We start from the raw sequence: 18,456 nt of genomic DNA on the forward strand, positions 1-18,456 counted from the left end.
GGGCTCGGCATGAGGCTGGCACGACTGCTGCGCGGAGCCGCCTTGGCCGGCCCAGGACCGCGCACCTTCCGCTCCAGCGCCAGCAGAAGCCTCACCTCGGACTCTGGCTCCGGCCCGGCGCCTGAACGGGGCGTTCCGGGCCAAGTGGACTTCTATGCGCGCTTCTCGCCGTCCCCGCTCTCCATGAAGCAGTTCCTGGACTTCGGTGAGTGCGGCCCGGGCCTCGGGCCTTTGTGCGCCGCCCCTCTCGCCTCTGCGCACCCCTCTTCCTCAACGTTCTCCCTCCCCCCTCCCCCAGCCTCTTGGGTGCTTCTTTTCTCCCTCGCAGGCGGATCCCTATGCTCAGGTGCAGGAGCCGGCAGGCCGGGTCAGTAACGGGACGTGTGTTGTTTTACTGTGTATTGTTGAAAACGAACCAGGTGGGCCTCGAGCGCAACGACTGCCTGCCTTGCAGCGCACGTGTGCGGATCCTCGCTGGCGGCCAGGCCCCCTCTGAACAACAGCGCCCCGGGGAGAGGCAGTGTGTGCACCCCTCCGGGAGTCTTGTTCAGATTGTGCAGAGTAATGATAAATGCCCCTTTTCGTATGATAATTGCATAAAATTGGCATGGAGATAGGGGAAGCAGGTTATAACTGGCCTGATGTTTCATAGAATGTTTTTGTTGTCACTGGCTGGAGTGTTTCCACCAATAGCACGCTCATTTCATCATCTGCAAATGTCTTGAGCACGTGTTAAGTGCATGAGTACAATATGCTGGGTTTTACCGCATTTCACCCCTGTAGAAGCGACTATCTACTTTTCTCATTCTTTAATGGATGCTAACTAGTTTTCTCTAGAAAGGATGCAACAAATTGCAGAGAAATTGCAAAGTTTGGCTTTTAACTTTGACTTCTTATATGGGGGCGCTGAGGGGGAAAGGGAAGACTAATAGACTATAACAAAATCATAAACTTTGAGTGGAAAAAGTAATCCTTTGCACTGTGAGTGCTGTTTGGTCACTAACGGATCACTAGTGGGCTTGAGACATACCAGCATGGTTGGCAACTTTATCTTAAAATTGTGGTTTACAGTGCCAAATTTTTTTGGCTCAAAGCCCGCGGTTTTTGTTTTTACTTTAAAATAACTGGTGTGATTAAGGAGTGAATTTGGCCTTGTTCACAAGTATGGCATTCAACTCTCACAAGAAAATGTTTTCCTTTATTACCGTAATTCCTGCTATTGATAGTCTAATTTTTGCTAAAGTTGTCTTGTTGTAACAGCAAGATTAAATGAGTGAGTTTAAAATGCATTGCAGAAATAATATGACTCTTTAGTTTAACTTAAATGGAACTGCTTGCCAAAGGATATTCTTCAATTATTCTGCTTAGCATCCTAAGGAGTGGAGGAAGGAGCAGGCTGATTTCCAGGAATCAGACAATTAAATAGGACCTCCTGGGGAAGACGTGGGAAGATGGTTGCTAAACAGGCATTGGTATTTTTTGTTTTCTGTTGCCTGAAAGCCTTTCTCTACATTTACTCTTTGCTTAACAGTAGTTAGTATACTGGTTCCTATGCACATGTTAAAATTTCTGTTTCTTAGACAAAGTATTACTTCTTATAAACCTAGAGTTAGGAAACAAATGTTCTAAATGATAATAGCAGCAACAGATTGTATAGGTTTTACAGGTCGTACTGTTAAATAAACTCTGCACCTTGCTCAGATTTGCTCAGATTGCCTTAGTTCTAAAACAGATCACAGTAAGGATGAAAGTAATGGAGACTACCGTAAAGTAGTTTTATTTCTCTGCAAAGCGATTGCAATGTCAGGAATTAGAAGGTCATTCAGGATGCCTCGCAGCCCTAAAGACTGGGTTATCTCATCCCTTTCCTCCTCTTCCTTACTTACCCTGTCATTATGGTGAAACTATCCCTCTGATGTTTCTGGCCAAATAACTCCTGTGTTTCTCCCTGCCCCTTGGCTTCTGCCTTATGGCTTCCACTTACTGCTGTTTCCACCGTGTCTGGTTTCAGGATCTGTGAATGCTTGTGAAAAGACCTCATTTATGTTTCTGCGGCAGGAGTTGCCTGTTAGATTGGCAAATATAATGAAAGAAATAAGTCTTCTTCCAGATAATCTTCTCAGGACACCATCAGTTCAATTGGTACAAAGCTGGTAAGATTCTCTTCTTGTGTTTGCAATTTTGATGGAGTTGTGGACTTTACTGAAGGTTAAAGCAAATACCTTTTTACTCTTTAGTGGAATCGTAAGGTAGTAGCAACATTCTTCCTCTCTTTTTGGGGTGTCTGGGTTTATCCTCCGAATCCTGGATTCTATAACTGCTTGGTTTTGGGGAAACAAACAAACAAACAACAACAACAACAAAGACCAACCAGAACTGCACAGAAATGCAGACACTAAATTTAAGATTTGTGTTATTAAAATCTGCAGATGTTATATTATAATAATATCTACCATTTGTTGAAGTGAGAGATTTATATATATTACCTTTAGTCCTTTCAACAGCCTTGCCCAATAGACATGATTATCTCTGTTTTACAGATGAGAAAACTGAGGTACCTACAGGTTAAGTTCTTTGCGTAAGGCAATACCACTCATAGTGGAATTAGGATTCAGACCTAGATTTGTTTCTACTATAGCATGCTGTAGTCAGAATGATGAAATGTTTTAAAGGCTGTATTTATTTTTATAAACTGAATTTATTTGAAGTAGATCTCTATGTCACAAAAGTTAAAATCTATCATTTTTTAAACAATTAGAAGTTATGGGAATCATGTAGAAACTGTGATCTCTCTTTCAAAAAGATGATAGTATAGGTATGAAGGGTATGTACACATGTGGCCACCTACATACAGCCTTTCTTGTTAATTTAACAGTTATTCTCTTAATCACTATGCATTTCAAACAGAAGAGTTTGCCAGAGTTCAGTCTTAAATGGAAAAAATTTAGCTGCAAGACATTTCTCAGATATGATTCCTGGAGATACTTGCTTTCCTTTTGTAGGCATTATAATTTGTGCAAGAAGCTGATCAATTTTAAAAAGTAAGCGAAAGAAATATGACTGCTATATACAGTTGACCCTTGAACAGTGAGTGTCTAAACTGTGCGGGTCCACATACATGTGGATTTTTTTCAATAAATACAGTAGGTTATTTTCTCTTCCTTATGCTTTTCTTAATATTTTTCTCTAGCAGTAAACTTCCTTTATTGTAAGAATACAGCATAAAATGCATATAACATACAAAATATGTGTTAATCAGCTGTCTATGTTATTGGTAAGGCTTCCAATCAACAGTAGGCTGTTAGTAGTTAAGTTTTTGGGGAATCATAAGTTACACGTGAATTTTTGACTGGGGTGGAGGGGCCGGGAGTCTGCGCCTCTAACCCACGAGTTGTTCAAGAGTCAACTGTGTATGATAATCAGATGCTGTCTAGTCCAAGTATAGAACAATTGTAAATGAGGTTTAAGTAAGAGACATTTGTTTAGGAACTATGATGGAATATAAAGGAGAACATAGTTTTCTCTGGAGGCTTTTTCTTGTCGTTTTTAATACTTCATTAAAAATGACATATATTGCATTTTGAAACCCGATCTATTCCTAACACATTATAAGTATTCATATCTCTCTTGGATAAAAGCATAGTTTTTCCTGCTAATGAAGAAAGAGTTAAGGGTTAAAGCAAAACAGCAAATATCAGAATCACTTGACTTTGGAACGCAAAGAGGCATATGGCTTATCAGGAATAGCTTTCCAAACCAGGGTATGGATTCACAGATTTTTTAAACGCTTTCATTGCTCCTGGATGCCTGCTGAGTTAGGGCAGTTAAGCAGACCTTACACTCTTGAAGGTCAATAAGTGGTAGCAAGGCGTTTTTAGCTCTGGCCCTACAATGCCATTGTGCTTGGTAGCATGACCTTGAGAAAGTCATTTGGCTTTCCTCTGTTTGATTCTTCCTTAACAGGTGATTTGCTACCAAAAATTGTTAGACAAATTTAAAAACCTACATTTTCATGACTGTTGTGTTTTCGTTCAGTTCTGTTTAAAAGAACTATGTGGCAGATTGTATGCTTTCAACGAATCTTTGTGGTTTGGACATAGACATTTAAAATTAAGGTTTTAAAGCACAGTGATTTAAGTTGGAATCTTAGACCAAGGTGGACTGGGCTCCACGTTTTACTAAGACAAGTTAAGTCACTTGCCCATGGTCACATAGTTACTGGTGACAGACTCAGTTCTTATGACAATCAGTTTTTATACTGAAATGTACAGTGGTAAATTTAAGGAATTTAAAAACTATTTTGGAGTATAGAAGTTTTAAAAAAATAAGGGCGGTAGGAAATCTTAAAATTCTTCAGTCAAATTTAACCTATGCTTTTAGGAGAAAATGTGCACTTTCTACTACTTTGTGTCAGGCACTGTGCTCAAATGTGAATGGGTATAAGAATCCTACTTCAACCATAATTTATAGCACTATTCTAAATTAAAAATTAAGAAGAGTTAGAAGTACCTTTTCAGCTTTTTCCCCGATATTGAGCTGTCAAAATGTAAAACAAACAAACAAACAAATTTACCCTGTTGATTTGCATTTTAGGTATATCCAGAGTCTTCAGGAGCTTCTTGATTTTAAGGACAAAAGTGCTGATGACGCTAAAACTATTTATGAGTAAGTATACTATTTTGATCCTATTCTGAACACAATTTTGTGCCCTTTAAACATCATTTAAAAAATAGAAATGTATTGAACTTAAACCTGCTATTGGGTCACTTTAGGGAAATTAATTAAGTTATTATAAGTTTCCCACTACTCTAGAACATATGGTAGTATATTTATCTATATCAGCCCTTACAGGCAAGGCAGGTAGCATAAATCAATAAATTGGGCTGGGAATAAGAAACACTTCATGTTCCTCTGAACTCCAATGTAAGAAGGACATAGGTCTAATGTGATATCAGTGGAAATCTAGATGTGGCCTCAGTGCCACTGTGATGAAAGGGGACTGGTAAGGACTGTTCATTTGGAGAGTGCATGCATCTAAAGGACAGCCATCCTTAGCTCCAGCCGATCATTGCCATGCAGAAATGCTGCCCAGATCAAATGATTATTTGGGTGTGTATTTAAAGAAAAGCTCAACTCCAGATTTTAAATGTAAAATCTCCCAATTTTGAATGATTGACAACTGATTAAAAAATTTTTTTAAATACTGAAGGTCTATAAAAACATGTAAAATCTTCTAAGTTCGAATGATTGACAACTAATTAAAATTTTTTTTAAATACTGAAGGTCTATAAAAGCATGTCTATGGGTCTCTAGTTTATAACCTGTGGTCTGTAAGATAATGTAAGTAATATGATCAATTTAATAACCAGCATATCAGAACTGATAGACTCAAGTAGTACCCTCAGGCAGTTACCTGCTTATTCCAATGGATGTTGCTCAAAAATTGAAGACTACCTCTTTTGTTGTCTTCAGTCTTTTATACATTTCGACTGTCTTTAAAGGTGATGGCAACACTTCATTTTTTAAACACGATTTTAGCCAGAAAAATAACATCACGAATTTACTCTGTGCCTAGGTATGGAGCACACTGTATACTAATGATGTTATTTAATTTTTAAAACACCTCTATTGTGATAATGCTATCTGTGCACAAAGAAGTTAAGTAATTCAAGGTAACATTAAGATCACATAACTAGCAAATGGTAGGACCAGGATTAAAGCAGTCTTACTTAAAAGTAGACATTATGCTATAGAACCTCCTAGAAATGGTTAGTAATTCAGAGCCGTCAAGCAGAATAATGCTTTTTGGAGTTTTAAAACAGAGAGAAAAGTGAAATAAACTAATAATAAAGGGGTAACTAGATATGATGAGTTGTTTGTTGTTTTTGAGGAGTTTTGTTGTTTGTACTTTGGATTAACAGTTTGATTTTGAAGCTAATCACAAACTAGGAATTCCAAAAATGTTTTTAGCAATGAGAGCATCATTGGAATAAATCAGTAATACTCAAGATGATGTCTTTGAATGGAAAAGCCTCATTTGAGAAAGTGTAAATTCTGATAGGTATGTTACATGTTGGATTTCCTCGCTTCATAATTGACTTATTTTCTCATTTATTTAGTTCTTTAAATTACTCATGCAAGAATATCTTCTAGATGACAGACATAGGAAGGCTGGATGATTTGAAAATTTTTCTTTTAACTCGACAGTTGACTTTTCCTTTCCCATTTTAAAACTTTTAGGATGAACAAAATTAGAATTCTTTCCCACTTTCCTGTTCTAAGTGGTTCTTGCTGTCTTTGAACCCTAGGGAATAATTCCAAAACAGACAGGCTTTATTGGCTCATTCATCTTCATTCCTTACGGAGCAGAGCCTGTGTTCCCTGCAAGCAAGTGCTCTGTCTTCTCTTATATTGAGTGTCCCTGGACTACCAAACTCATAGCAAGTGCTCAGATCTTAGTTGATAATGGATAAAGAAACTCGTTACATTCTTAGGATTTTGTTTTGTTGCAGCCTTTTAAGACTTCCAAGAAAATAATTAAATTTAAAAAGCTTTATTTTGGAGGTCCTTACAGCTTCACAGAGGTGATATATTTTATGATCCGAAATATATTTACGTAAGTGTAGGAAAACATGCATTGATGCTCCTTTTGCTGAATTAGAGATTTCTTGCCTAGTATAGTTGATTAAACTTAGATTTTAGTATTAAATTTACTTGTCAAAATATTTGGCTGTTTTGAGAGACAGGTTTCTTTAGCTTTACAGATACTGTGATACGGATCAGGAACCGACACAATGATGTAATTCCAACGATGGCTCAGGGTGTGATCGAATACAAGGAGAGCTTCGGGGTGGATCCTGTTACCAGCCAGAATGTTCAGTACTTTTTGGATCGTTTCTTCATGAGTCGCATTTCAATTAGAATGTTACTCAATCAGCACTGTAAGTGTCCGGAAGTCAAGAGAAGAAGCTAAATAAAACGTGTTGGTATATTTTATTTAAAAAACTTCCCTTTAAGGAGAACATTAATTTTACTTTTTTTGCATATTAAGAAAAGTAGTCTGCCATACAAAGAAAGTATTTATACTGAATGTTAAATACTATGTTTACATTTAAGGAAAACATTTGTTAATATGTTTGGTACCATATAGAGAAACAGTATTCAAATCTGGAAAAGGCATTGGATGTTTTAGCTAATTTTGTTTGTTTTTAAATATTTTATTTCTTGATAGCTTTATTGTTTGGTGGGAAAAACAAAGGAAGCCCATCTCATCGAAAACACATTGGAAGTATAAACCCAAATTGCAATGTAGTTGAAGTTATTCAAGGTAAAAACTTACATTTTTCCTTTCAGAAAGGATGCAGAAATCATCGTGTTCTTGCTATTAAAATAACTATCATGAGATAAAAGGTTAGGAGCAAATGTATGGGTTTGCAAATAGCTTTATCATGTTAATTATTCCTTATGTATAGGGTGAATATTTTGTTGATACCACGCTTTATTAGGCAAAGTACAGTGATACTACACTTTTCTTTTCAAAAATTTCAAGTCCTGCCCCTTTCTAATTCCTTATACCAGGAGCCATAATTCATAATATTGCATCTTTTCACACTTTTCTGTTTCTACCATTCTCATACACATACACAATTATTGGTCTTAACGTTGTTTTTGAAAATGGGATACTCTATGTTTATTTTAACACAAGTTTATAGACATTGTATGTTTTCAGTACCTTTGCATATACTCCATGTTTTTGAATGGCTCTATGGATATATAAGAATGTATTAATTCATCCTCCTGTCGATGCATGTTTAGGTTGTTTTAATTTTTTCTTTTATCAACAGTACTGCAGTGAACATCTTTAGATGGCTACTGACTTTTGCTAGTTTTTTAGAAGTCAAGGTTCCTAGAATTAAAGCATTTAATATACATTTAAAATTTTGCTACCCCCCAAAAAACATCAAATAATCAAACAATAACCCTTCACCAACTCTAAATGTTTGTTGTATATATTGTAAATAGTTTCCTTAGTCTGCTGTTTTTTCTTTCTTTTTCTTTTTTAACTTTCTTTATGGTGTCTTTTTCTATACAGATGTTTTAAATTTTTGGTAATCATAGCTGTTATTTTTTTCTTTATGGCTATTAGGCTTTGTCATGCCATACTTAAAAAGACCTTCCCTAAACTAAGATTGTTAAAGTGTATTTTCTTCTATAGAAAGTTTTAAAATCTCATTTGTCAATACTGCTGTCATCTTAATGCATGTAAACTTAATGCTTTTTTTGTTTTGATTCATACTAGATGGCTATGAAAATGCTAGGCGTCTATGTGATTTGTATTATATTAACTCTCCCGAACTAGAACTCGAAGAACTAAATGGTAAGCCTGATGTTATCTTTTCCTCAATGATCAGTGTTATGATTACTTGAGAAAGAATTATAGAATTTAGACTCGTTTTAATATAAAAAGATTTTTCATCAACTACTTCATGAGATATGAAAGCTGAGGGAGAGCAATAATGTTAAAAAGTATGTGTGTGTGGGGGGTGGTGTGTATAGTTCGTTGGATTCTTTCTGAAAGACATTTTAGCTATTTCTTCCCCATTTTTCTTATTTTTAATTGATAATGTTGATTCTTTGCTTATCTTTGGTTTTCTAGTTAGTTATAGAAAAAAATGATGCCAAGAAAATTACATTTGACTTTTATATACGCTTCAGTAATATAAGGTTTATCCTTTAAGATTTTTAATTCCTGAGTTGTAAATCACTTTTTATTGTTAGGGAAGTAAAAAGATTGGAGGCGTAAAGGAGAGAAGATGCTCATTTATTTAAGAATCCATTTATCTCTTATGGTTTTTTTCACCCTTGTTTAGTGCCTTTTGGACAAAAAAGGTTTAGATACCTTGGAAGATTGATGAGTCTCACTGTTTTTCCTACAGCCAGGGTAGTTTGGTGGAGGTAAAAAAACATTTCCTAAGTTAACATGGCCCTTTAATAAGAATAATATTAAACAGGCTTTAACTCAGTCATATTCTGGACCTTATAGTGAGAGAACAATGGAAGAAGTTACCCAGTTGAAAATAGATTTGCTGGGTGTTTTTTTAAAGCTATATTAACTCTTTTGGTTCATAATGGCACCAGTCATTAAATAAGAATCACAGTGTATAAGTGATAGCTTGAGAACCTGAGCTACTGTGAGCAGTTCCCAGATATCCCATCCATGTTCCCAAGGAACGGTTTATTCAGAGGAGAGTCCAGTTTATTGGCTGCATTGGAATCCTAGGGTATGGTGAGTCTTAACTCCTTTGCTCTGCCAAAGGCTCTGTTTTACATACTATCTGCCCCCAAGCCCTACCGGGGCTCCTATTAAATGTTTGAGTGTAAAATTAGCATTCCTTGATAAATTGATACTAGCTTAAGTATCATGTTTTTCTAAAACAGAAGACGTTCTACCTGGGTGAAACATTTAAAGAATGGTTAAAAAAAAAATGTATATGAGTTGACCCTTGGAATTTATATAGACTGTAACACTTTTTTTTTTTTGAAAGTAAAATTCTGACCTTAAGGTTCATGTCCTTTAAAAAGACCATCATAGAGAAGAATGTGAAGATGGGTTGGTTAGATTATTATGCAGGATTGCAAGAATGACTACGGGACTCATATTGTCACCATCAGTTATTAATCTAGGTGAGCATGGGGTTCAAACACTAATACAGTGAAGAACTGGTGTGGCAATTCTCTCCCAAATGATGCTATCCTCCATAGTAAATGTTTTCTTTTCATCGCTACACAATATATTCTTTGAAATGCTTTAAGCACATCTCTCTGTACTTTTATATTTTTTTCTTCTGCTCTGTAGCAAAATCACCAGGACAGCCAATACAAGTGGTTTATGTACCATCCCATCTCTATCACATGGTGTTTGAACTTTTCAAGGTTTGTAAAATAGTATTACATAACCTTTATCAGTCCTTTCCTGAGGTTAGGAGTCTGTTCTGGAAGTTACATACTCTATTGTCGTTTCCTCAGTTTCATTAAAAGATGTCATTTCATGTTGAGTATCATGTCACATTGCAGGAGATCAGCCTTTTGTCAGCACTGATCGGAACCTCAGTGTGTTTGTAAGTTCAGACTTGGGAGTCAGAAAGACCTCGTTTGAATTCCAGTTCTGCCACTTAAAATGTGTGACCTTGGGCAAGTCATTCAACCTTTCTGAGCCTCAGTTTCCTCTTCTGTAAAATAAAGATAATATTATCCAAGTTATTATGACAATTGGGAATAACATACTTAATGTCCAGTACAATGGTAGCACATTATAGGTGCTTAATAAAGTTATGTTTATGTTTTTATGAAACAAAATATTTAGAAGAATGATTCTCAACTTTCTACCCTTAATGGACCACACTCCCACTGATGTATGCTTTTTTTCAGAAAGTCATTTATATTGACTTACAGGGCTTCTCATGTTACATTTACTCTTCACAACAATTTTTGAAAACTAAATTATGCTGGTAATGTTGAGAATACTTTTTTTCCCAACACACTTGCTGGTAGACAGGAAAGTGAGTGATGAGGAGTGGTATGATACCCTAAATCAAGCCCGTAGTCTCTCTTACTTTAGTTAACATGTCTTTACCCAGCAGCAAACTAGAAGAGGGAAGAGGTGGCTTTCAGCCTGATCACAAAAAAGAAAAACACACTGAAACAGAGAAAAACTGACTGAATGTCTTAGAACAGCAAGAGTTCAAGAATACTCTTTTATGCTAATATAGCAAGAACATATCTAATACCTTCCAAAAATCTAAAGTGGTTTAGCAATTGGCATGTAAATGATTAAAACTAATTTTTTCCTTGATATTTCAGTCACATAAAGTTCTTATTTTCCATGATACTCAATAAAAGAAACATTACCATATTACATAAGAGATTTTACATAATGTTGCTAATAATGGCTTCCATCTGGAACCTAGTCTTAAATGGCCTTTGGTAGAGAGGGTAGAATTTCCTCCTCAGGGATACTCGATTCTGATTGCTGTGCCAGGGCCACCCTTATTGCCAAATTCGGTCCTGTCCTTTGCCTTTTTAACTTCATCCAGTCTTATCAATTTCTACTCCAAAGCCACATGGCATGTTATCATTTAGTGCTTTTGATGTGTTGGCATGTATCCTTTGTCTTTTAGAAATTGATCACAACTGTTTTACAGTGTAATATCCTTAGTTTCAGACTAGTGGTAAATTGGATTCATTTCTACATAATTAGACCACTGCTGTTAATAGTATATGAAAAAAATATTTTTTCTAAAAGCAATTTATGACAGTTAAAATGGGTCTTAAAAACAGATGAAATTTTCAAAAATAAGCTTTGCCTGTTACCTACTAAATTATAAAGGTATTTGGATAGAATTTTCTGCTTTATTATAAACTAGTTAAAAATGTTGAGACATCTGGTTTTGCAAAATATGCAAAATTTGGTTGGAATCTTTAAATCAAAATATCTTACAAGTCCTCCAAAACCCCAAAACCGACTTAATTTTTTTTTTAAAGTAATTCTTTAAATATGGTGATAAGAATTATGATTCTTTGGCATATTTCCATCAAATTAAAATTTTTTAAATTAGTAGTGCATACATAGTTGAAAATTAAAATTAGTTTCTCTTTTTTTTAAGTTGTATTTTTAATGTATCCCTAATGTATTTCAGAATGCAATGAGAGCAACCATGGAATACCATGCTGACAAAGGTGTTTACCCACCTATTCAAGTCCATATCACACTGGGTCATGAGGATTTGACTGTGAAGGTAAATGTTCTTTGGGTTTTTTTAAATTGATGTGCAAGAATGCACATAATTTCTAGAAGACATAATCTTAGGAGAAAGAAATCTAATCCCTAATAGCTAATAAACACATTGTTTCATTTATCGGGCAGATTATGGAATTGTCCTGAGTCTGTTTCTAGTCTGGTCCCTATTTCAGGTGATTCGAGTTAAAATAAAACCTGGACACAGACATTTTAGCAGTGATCATGAATAGCCGCTTTGATATCTACTTTGATAAATAAAATCTAAAATATTTAGATATTTGCAGTGTTATGTAGATAGTACATAATTTTTCATTTTTAAACAGTGCTTTTCAATCTTTTAATTATTTTGATTCTCATAACTCTTTAGTTAGGAGCACAGGTAAGGAAACTAAGACAGTGATTAGGTCATGGTTACAAGGCGGATAAATGACCGCAGTGCCAGGCATTTTTCACTACATTGTCCAGATAGCCCAGTTTCTTAGAGTAGGTGATGTTTCTCTTTTTTAAATAATCATTTAAAATTTCGTTTTAAAGTAATAAGTGCAGAGGGCATAAAACGCTAATATGTCAGTTCCTGGCCATTTGTGGGTTACTACTCAGTCCTTCAGTTATTTCTTCTTGGATTTATCGCTATATTTTTAAGTAGTATTTTCATATTGCTATTTCTGAAATTCAAAAATTTTAAATGACAAATATTAGCTTTCTGTTACGGTAGCTGAGGAATTAGCTCTCTCATAGCTAATTACCTTCTCTAATTACCTTCTCTCCCCGACCCAGCTTCAATTGCCATTTCTCAGTGTTTAAGTTCACACATGGAATTCTAGATTGAAAATAATTATCTTGCAGAATTTTAAAGTCATCTACTGTTCCTTTTTTATCTAAGTAAATAATTCAGTGTTTGTTTGTTTTTTTTTAGTCCATTCACAAGGTTGTGTGACCATACCACTGTCTAATTTAAGAACATTTTTGTCACTCCCAAGAAAAACCCCAGTACCCATTAGTAGTCACTCCCCATTTTCCCTTCTCCCCAGTCCTTGGTAATCAGTAATCTACTTTCTGTGTATGTATTTCTCTATTCAGCACATTTCAGAAAAATGCAGTCATACAGTATGTGGTCCTTTGTGACTAACTTCTTCCATTTAGTATAATGTTATAGCACGTATCCATACTTCATCTTTTTTATGGATGAAAAATACTCTCTTGTGTGGATATAACACATTTCGTTTATCCATTCATCAAATTGATGGACATTGGATTGTTTTCATTTTTCATTTATTATGAATAATGCTGCCATTCATGCAGAAATCTTTCTGTGAACATAGGTTTTCAATTCTCTTATTATGTACCTAGTTGTTGAATTGCTTATTGGTAACTATGTTTAACTTTTGAGGAACTGCCAAACTTTTCCAAAGTGCTGTACCATTTCACATTCCCACCAGCAATGTATGATGGTTCCAGTTTTTCCGCATCCTTTGCCAACACTTGTTATTATAAGTTTTTATAGCTGTTCTAGTGGGTATGAGTCATATCTCATTGTGGTTGACTTGCATTTCCCTGATGATGGATGACATGGAGCATCTTTTCATGTGCTAATTGGCCATTTGCGTAGCTAAAGAAATAATATCAATTAAGATCCTTTGCTCTGTTTTTAAATGGTATTTGTCTATTGTTGAGTTGCTAGAGTTCTATTTTCTGTTATAAATACTAGTCTTTGATGAGCTATATGATTTGCAGATATTCTATTCCGTGGCTTGATAGTGTCCTTTGAAACACAAAAGTTTTTAATTTTGAGGGATTTTAATTATTCTAGTTTTTTCTTTTACTGCTTGCCCTTTCAGTGTCACATCTGATTTCAGTGTCACATGCCTAATCCAAAGTCATGAAAATTTGCACCTGTTTCCTTCTAAGAATTTTAGTTTTAGTTTTTACATTTAGGTCTTTGATCCATTTTGAGTTAATTTTTATAAAAGGTTTGAGATAGGTCTTTTTTTCTCATGTAGATATCCAGTTGTCCTAGTACCATTTGTGAAAAAACTATTCTCCATTGAATTTTCTTGTCAGCCTTGTCAAAAATCAATTGCTCATAAATGTATGGGTTTATTTCTGAATTCTTAATTCTATTCCATTCTATTCTATATGTCTTATTTATGTCTGTCTTGATTACTAGAGTTTTGTTGTAAGTTTTGAACTTGACAAGTGTGAGTCTTCTAACTTTTTTCTGCTACTTGAAGATTGTGTTGTCTTATTTTGGGTTCCATGCATTTTTATAAGGAGTTTAGTATCAGTATGTCAATTTTTGCAAAAAACAGGAGGTTTTTTTTGCAAAAAAAAAAAAGTTTTGGTAGGGATTGCATTCAATGTGTATATCAATTAAGTCTTCTAATTGATGAACACAGGCTCTTTCCACTTATATCTTCTTTAATTTCTTTCAACAATGTTTTGTGATTTTCAGTATATGTCTTGTACTTGTTTTGTTAAATTTTTTTCCTAAATATTTTATTTTGGGGGCTATTATAAATGGAATTGTTCTTTTAATTTCATTTTTGGATGTATAATTATTGATCTATGCAGTTCATTGCTAGTGTATAGGCATATAACTGATTTTTTGTGTACTGATTTTGTATCCTGCAACCTTGCCAAACTCCTTTATTAGTTCTAATAATTTTTGTGGATTTCTTAGGATTTTCTATGTATAAGATCATGTCATCTGCAGATAGAGATAATTTTACTTCTTTCTTTCCATTCTGGGTTATTTGCCCTTGCTTAATTCGTATAGCTGGAACCTCCAGTACAATGCTGAATGGCAATGGAGACAGGAGACATCCTTGTCTTTTTCCTGATCTTGGGGGAAGTAGTTAGTTTTTATCATTAAGTATAACGTTAGTTGATTTTTCATAGTATGTGTGTTGCTGAAGCAAGCACATTAGCTGGTTTTTCATAGATACCATTTATTTAGTTGAGAAAGTTCCCTTTTACTCCTAGTTTGTTGAGTATTTTTATCATGAAAAGATTTGGATTTTGTCAGATTCTTTTTCTATATAAATCAAGGTGATCATGTAGTTTTTGTTCTTTATCCTGGACTTCACTTGGTATATTTTAGTGATTGATTTTTGTGTGTTGATCCAACCTTTTTTTTTTTTTTTTTAGTTTATTGAGGATTTTTGCATTGATATTCATAAAGAGTATTTATCGGTTTTGGCATCAGGGTAATGCCGGCCTTTTAGAATGCTCTGGGAACTGTTCCCCTTTTCTATATTTTAGAAGTTTGTGAAGGATTGGTATTGATTCTTCTTTAAATATTTGCTAGAATCTACCATTGAAGCTATCTGGGCCCGAGCTTGTCATTGTGAGATTTTTGATTACTAGTTCAATTGGTTTATTTGTTATGAGTCTATTCAAATTTTCTGTTTCTTACATTTATTGAGTCATGTATGATGGCCTAACATGTGGTCTATTCTGGAGAATGTTCCATGTTTGTTTGATAAGATGAGTGTGCTGCTATTCTTGCATGGAGTGTTCTATAGATAGATGTTAGGCTTCATTGGTTTATAGTGTTGCTCAAATCTTCTATTTCCTTGTTCGTCTGTCCAGTTGTCATACCCATTATTGAAAGTGGGGAATTGAAGTATCCAGCTATTCCTGTTGAGTTGTCTGTTTTCTTAATTGTTGTCCTTGGATTACAATTAATATCTTGATTTATAAAAATCTAGTTCAGATTAAACCAACTTAATTTCAATAGTATATACAGACTTTGTTCCTATATAGGTCCTTTCTCTTCCACTTCCCATCTTTTGTGCTGTTATCATCATAAAACATACATCTTTATATATTGTACGTCCATCTACACAGATTTATTATAATTATTGATCTATGCAGTTTTGTCTTTCAAACAAGATAGAAAAATATTACAAATAAAAAATACACTTATACTATCCTTTATATTTACTTATGTAGTTACTTTTTCTGATGCTCTTTCTTTCTTCATGTGGATTTGATATATTGTCTAGTGTTCTTTCATTTCAGGCTGAAGGATCCCCTTTAATATTTCTTAATAGGACAGATCTACCAATGATGAACTCTTTCAATTTTTGCTTTTGAGAATGTCTTCATTTGTCCTTTGTTTTTGAAAAATTTTACTGGATATGGAATTCTTGATTGTTAGTCTTTGAGCACTTTGAAAATGTTAATTCTATTTAACCTTTAGGCCCTGCTTATACAGAGCCTCAAGGTGAGTCAGAGGTGAAAACTTAGGACCCTCTCAGGTTTTTCTTGAACACGAGCATAGTACTGGGCATGAACGTGATTTTCTGGATTCTCAGGATATCCCTGATTTTTCTAACCCCCTATGGACAACATCTCATTTCCCAGGCTTTTCCTATTAAGTTTTTTGGTTAGCCTATTGTTTGCCTTAGCTGTTGTATACTGCCTTAGGCAGCCCTCAGATTATACCTCTATTTTTGACAAATGTTTCTGATGATGGGGAGTAGATGCTGCAAGACGTTTTGCATTGGGAGTTCAGAATCAAGTCAGAAAAAAACAGCCTGCCTGTCCAGTGGCACCGGGCTGCAGATTTCACTCTGATTGAATATTATATTGATGGAGATGCGAATAAACCAAGTTAAAACATCATGAATCTCACTGTTGTTTTTCTTGACTACGTGCTCCCAAGATTGCTGCAAGACTTCAGTTAATTTCCAGAGCTGAACAAAGTTGATTCTGACAGTTTTTGCTCTGTTTTGGTGCTTTGATGGAGGAGAGACTTTTTTGGAACTTTTGTAACTATTTTTGCTGACATCATTCCAGCTATTTCTTGTGAGAAGACTTATGCTTATTCCAATTCCCTTTCCTTTGTATGTGACCACTTTTAATTGTGAAGTTTTGTTGTTTTCTTTGCTTTAACTGAAGCTTTTAATGTCTTCAGCTCTGTTCTGAAATTTCATAATGGTATAACTTTGCATGGGCCTTTTCTTACTCATTGGGCTAGGCTCATTAGAATTTAGAATTTCTACTGTTTCCTTGATACTTTCTTCCCTACTGTTTCTCTTTCTGGTAGTCATATTTGGAGGATGTTGGGCTTCATGAAATGATCCTCTATTTTTTTGTATCTTTTTTCTCCTGTCATCTCTAACTTTTTATTCTACTCTATGAGATTTCCTTGACTTTAAATTACTAGACCTTCTATTGAATTTTTAGGTTCTCTATCTTACAGACTTCCAAGAACTCCTTTTTTTTTTCTTATCCTTTTTTTATGGTATTCTGTTCTAGTTTTATCTTATTTTTTGTTTTATCTTCTTTTATGACTGAGGATATTAATGACTGCTGTTTCTCAAAAATTAGTATATCTCTGCTATCTGCAGTGTTACCTCTGAATTTCTTTTTTCTGTTTATCTCTCTTGGCTGTTCGTTTAAAACAGTGAGGCACAAATAAATATATGGCAGTACCATCTGTTTGCTGAAAAAGTAATGTGATTGCATCACTTTTTTTAAGCCCAGATGCTAATGTGTGTCTATTTTTTGGTTAGTTATGTGTCAGCTACTTGCCCACTAAGTTTACTTGATTCAAAATAAGTCCCATATGTCTTCTGTTTTGGGGTTTAGTTATGCTACAGCATGATCTTTCTTGTACCTTTTTCTGCTTCTGTTCCTTGTGCTTAAGCATACTGATGCCAATGCTTTTCACTACTTGTGATCATCCATCTCTGCATGAGTCAGGGTTCACTGAGCTCCTAGACACTCAGCAGAGACTTGTTCTGTGCTCGTAGACAGGCTTTGCTCAGATAATTTGGTGTAAAGAAAGGTTCATAATGACCCAGCATTTCCACTTCTAGGTATGTATATACTCTAAAAACAGATTCAAGCAAAAACTTACATGTGGACGTTTATAACAGCATTATTCACAACAGCCAAAAACTAAAAACAGCCTAGATATCCATCAGCTGATGAATAGATCACCAAAATGTGATGTATCCATCCAATGGAATGTTATTTGGCTATAAAAAAAATGAAGTATTGGTCTATGCTACAACATGTACCAATTACAAAAAGTCACGTATCATAAGATTCTATTTTTACGCAATATCCAGAATAGGCAAATATAAAGGAGCGAGAAGTAGATTAGTGATTGCTTAGGAGTGTAATCAATAAAGAATCCAAGAGTTTCTTTTTGAGGTCATGAAAATATGCTAAATTGACTGTGTAAATGATTGTACATGTCTGTGAATATATTAAAAAAACATCGAGTTGTATACTTTAAATGGGTGAATTGTGTGATATGTGAATTGTATTTCAATAAAGCTGTTAAAGGTTCATAAGGATCTTGAACAGAATGTTCTGGAAGCCACTGTGAAACCCCTACCTGAATATAGGGCTTTGCCTCTACCTATTGCTCTTCTTCCTCACATTCAAGATCACATGACTGCATCCGTTCTTGTTATGATGGGGTAAATGCTTGCTTTAACTATTTTCAGTAGAGCTTTCATCTCCATCACTTACCCTAGACGTTCAAGATCAAGGCCTGGGTTTTTTCTCTATTCTTTCAGTTCATATTATTGACATTTTTCACCTTGTATCTTTCTACTGAAAATCCTATGAAATTATTTTAGAAGTGTTTTAGAACTCTAGCTGCTCTCAGATTTTGTGTTTGGTCTTTCTTCAGTAAA

General features: G+C 34.9%; 1 protein-coding gene across 3 annotated transcripts in view; it reads left to right on the forward strand.

The window, feature by feature from the left end:
- Nucleotides 1-6: 6 nt before the first annotated feature.
- PDK1 (pyruvate dehydrogenase kinase 1) overlaps nucleotides 7-18,456 on the forward strand; it is a 31,861-nt gene continuing 13,411 nt past the window's right edge. For 2 of the 3 annotated variants that reach the window (XM_006921197.2, XM_025039337.1), the window contains exons 1-9: nucleotides 7-205; nucleotides 2,012-2,153; nucleotides 4,594-4,665; nucleotides 6,757-6,941; nucleotides 7,232-7,327; nucleotides 8,300-8,377; nucleotides 9,583-9,684; nucleotides 9,857-9,933; nucleotides 11,697-11,795. In XM_006921197.2, the coding sequence (XP_006921259.1) occupies nucleotides 10-205; nucleotides 2,012-2,153; nucleotides 4,594-4,665; nucleotides 6,757-6,941; nucleotides 7,232-7,327; nucleotides 8,300-8,377; nucleotides 9,583-9,684; nucleotides 9,857-9,933; nucleotides 11,697-11,795 (1,047 nt within the window). In that variant the 5' untranslated portion in view covers nucleotides 7-9. The remainder of the gene's footprint in view (nucleotides 206-2,011; nucleotides 2,154-4,593; nucleotides 4,666-6,756; nucleotides 6,942-7,231; nucleotides 7,328-8,299; nucleotides 8,378-9,582; nucleotides 9,685-9,856; nucleotides 9,934-11,696; nucleotides 11,796-18,456) is intronic. The other variant, XM_006921198.2, reaches the window with a different exon arrangement.

This window comes from Pteropus alecto, unplaced genomic scaffold (assembly GCF_000325575.1).
Source record: "Pteropus alecto unplaced genomic scaffold, ASM32557v1 scaffold3, whole genome shotgun sequence".
In the NCBI taxonomy this organism is placed as follows: domain Eukaryota; kingdom Metazoa; phylum Chordata; class Mammalia; order Chiroptera; family Pteropodidae; genus Pteropus; species Pteropus alecto.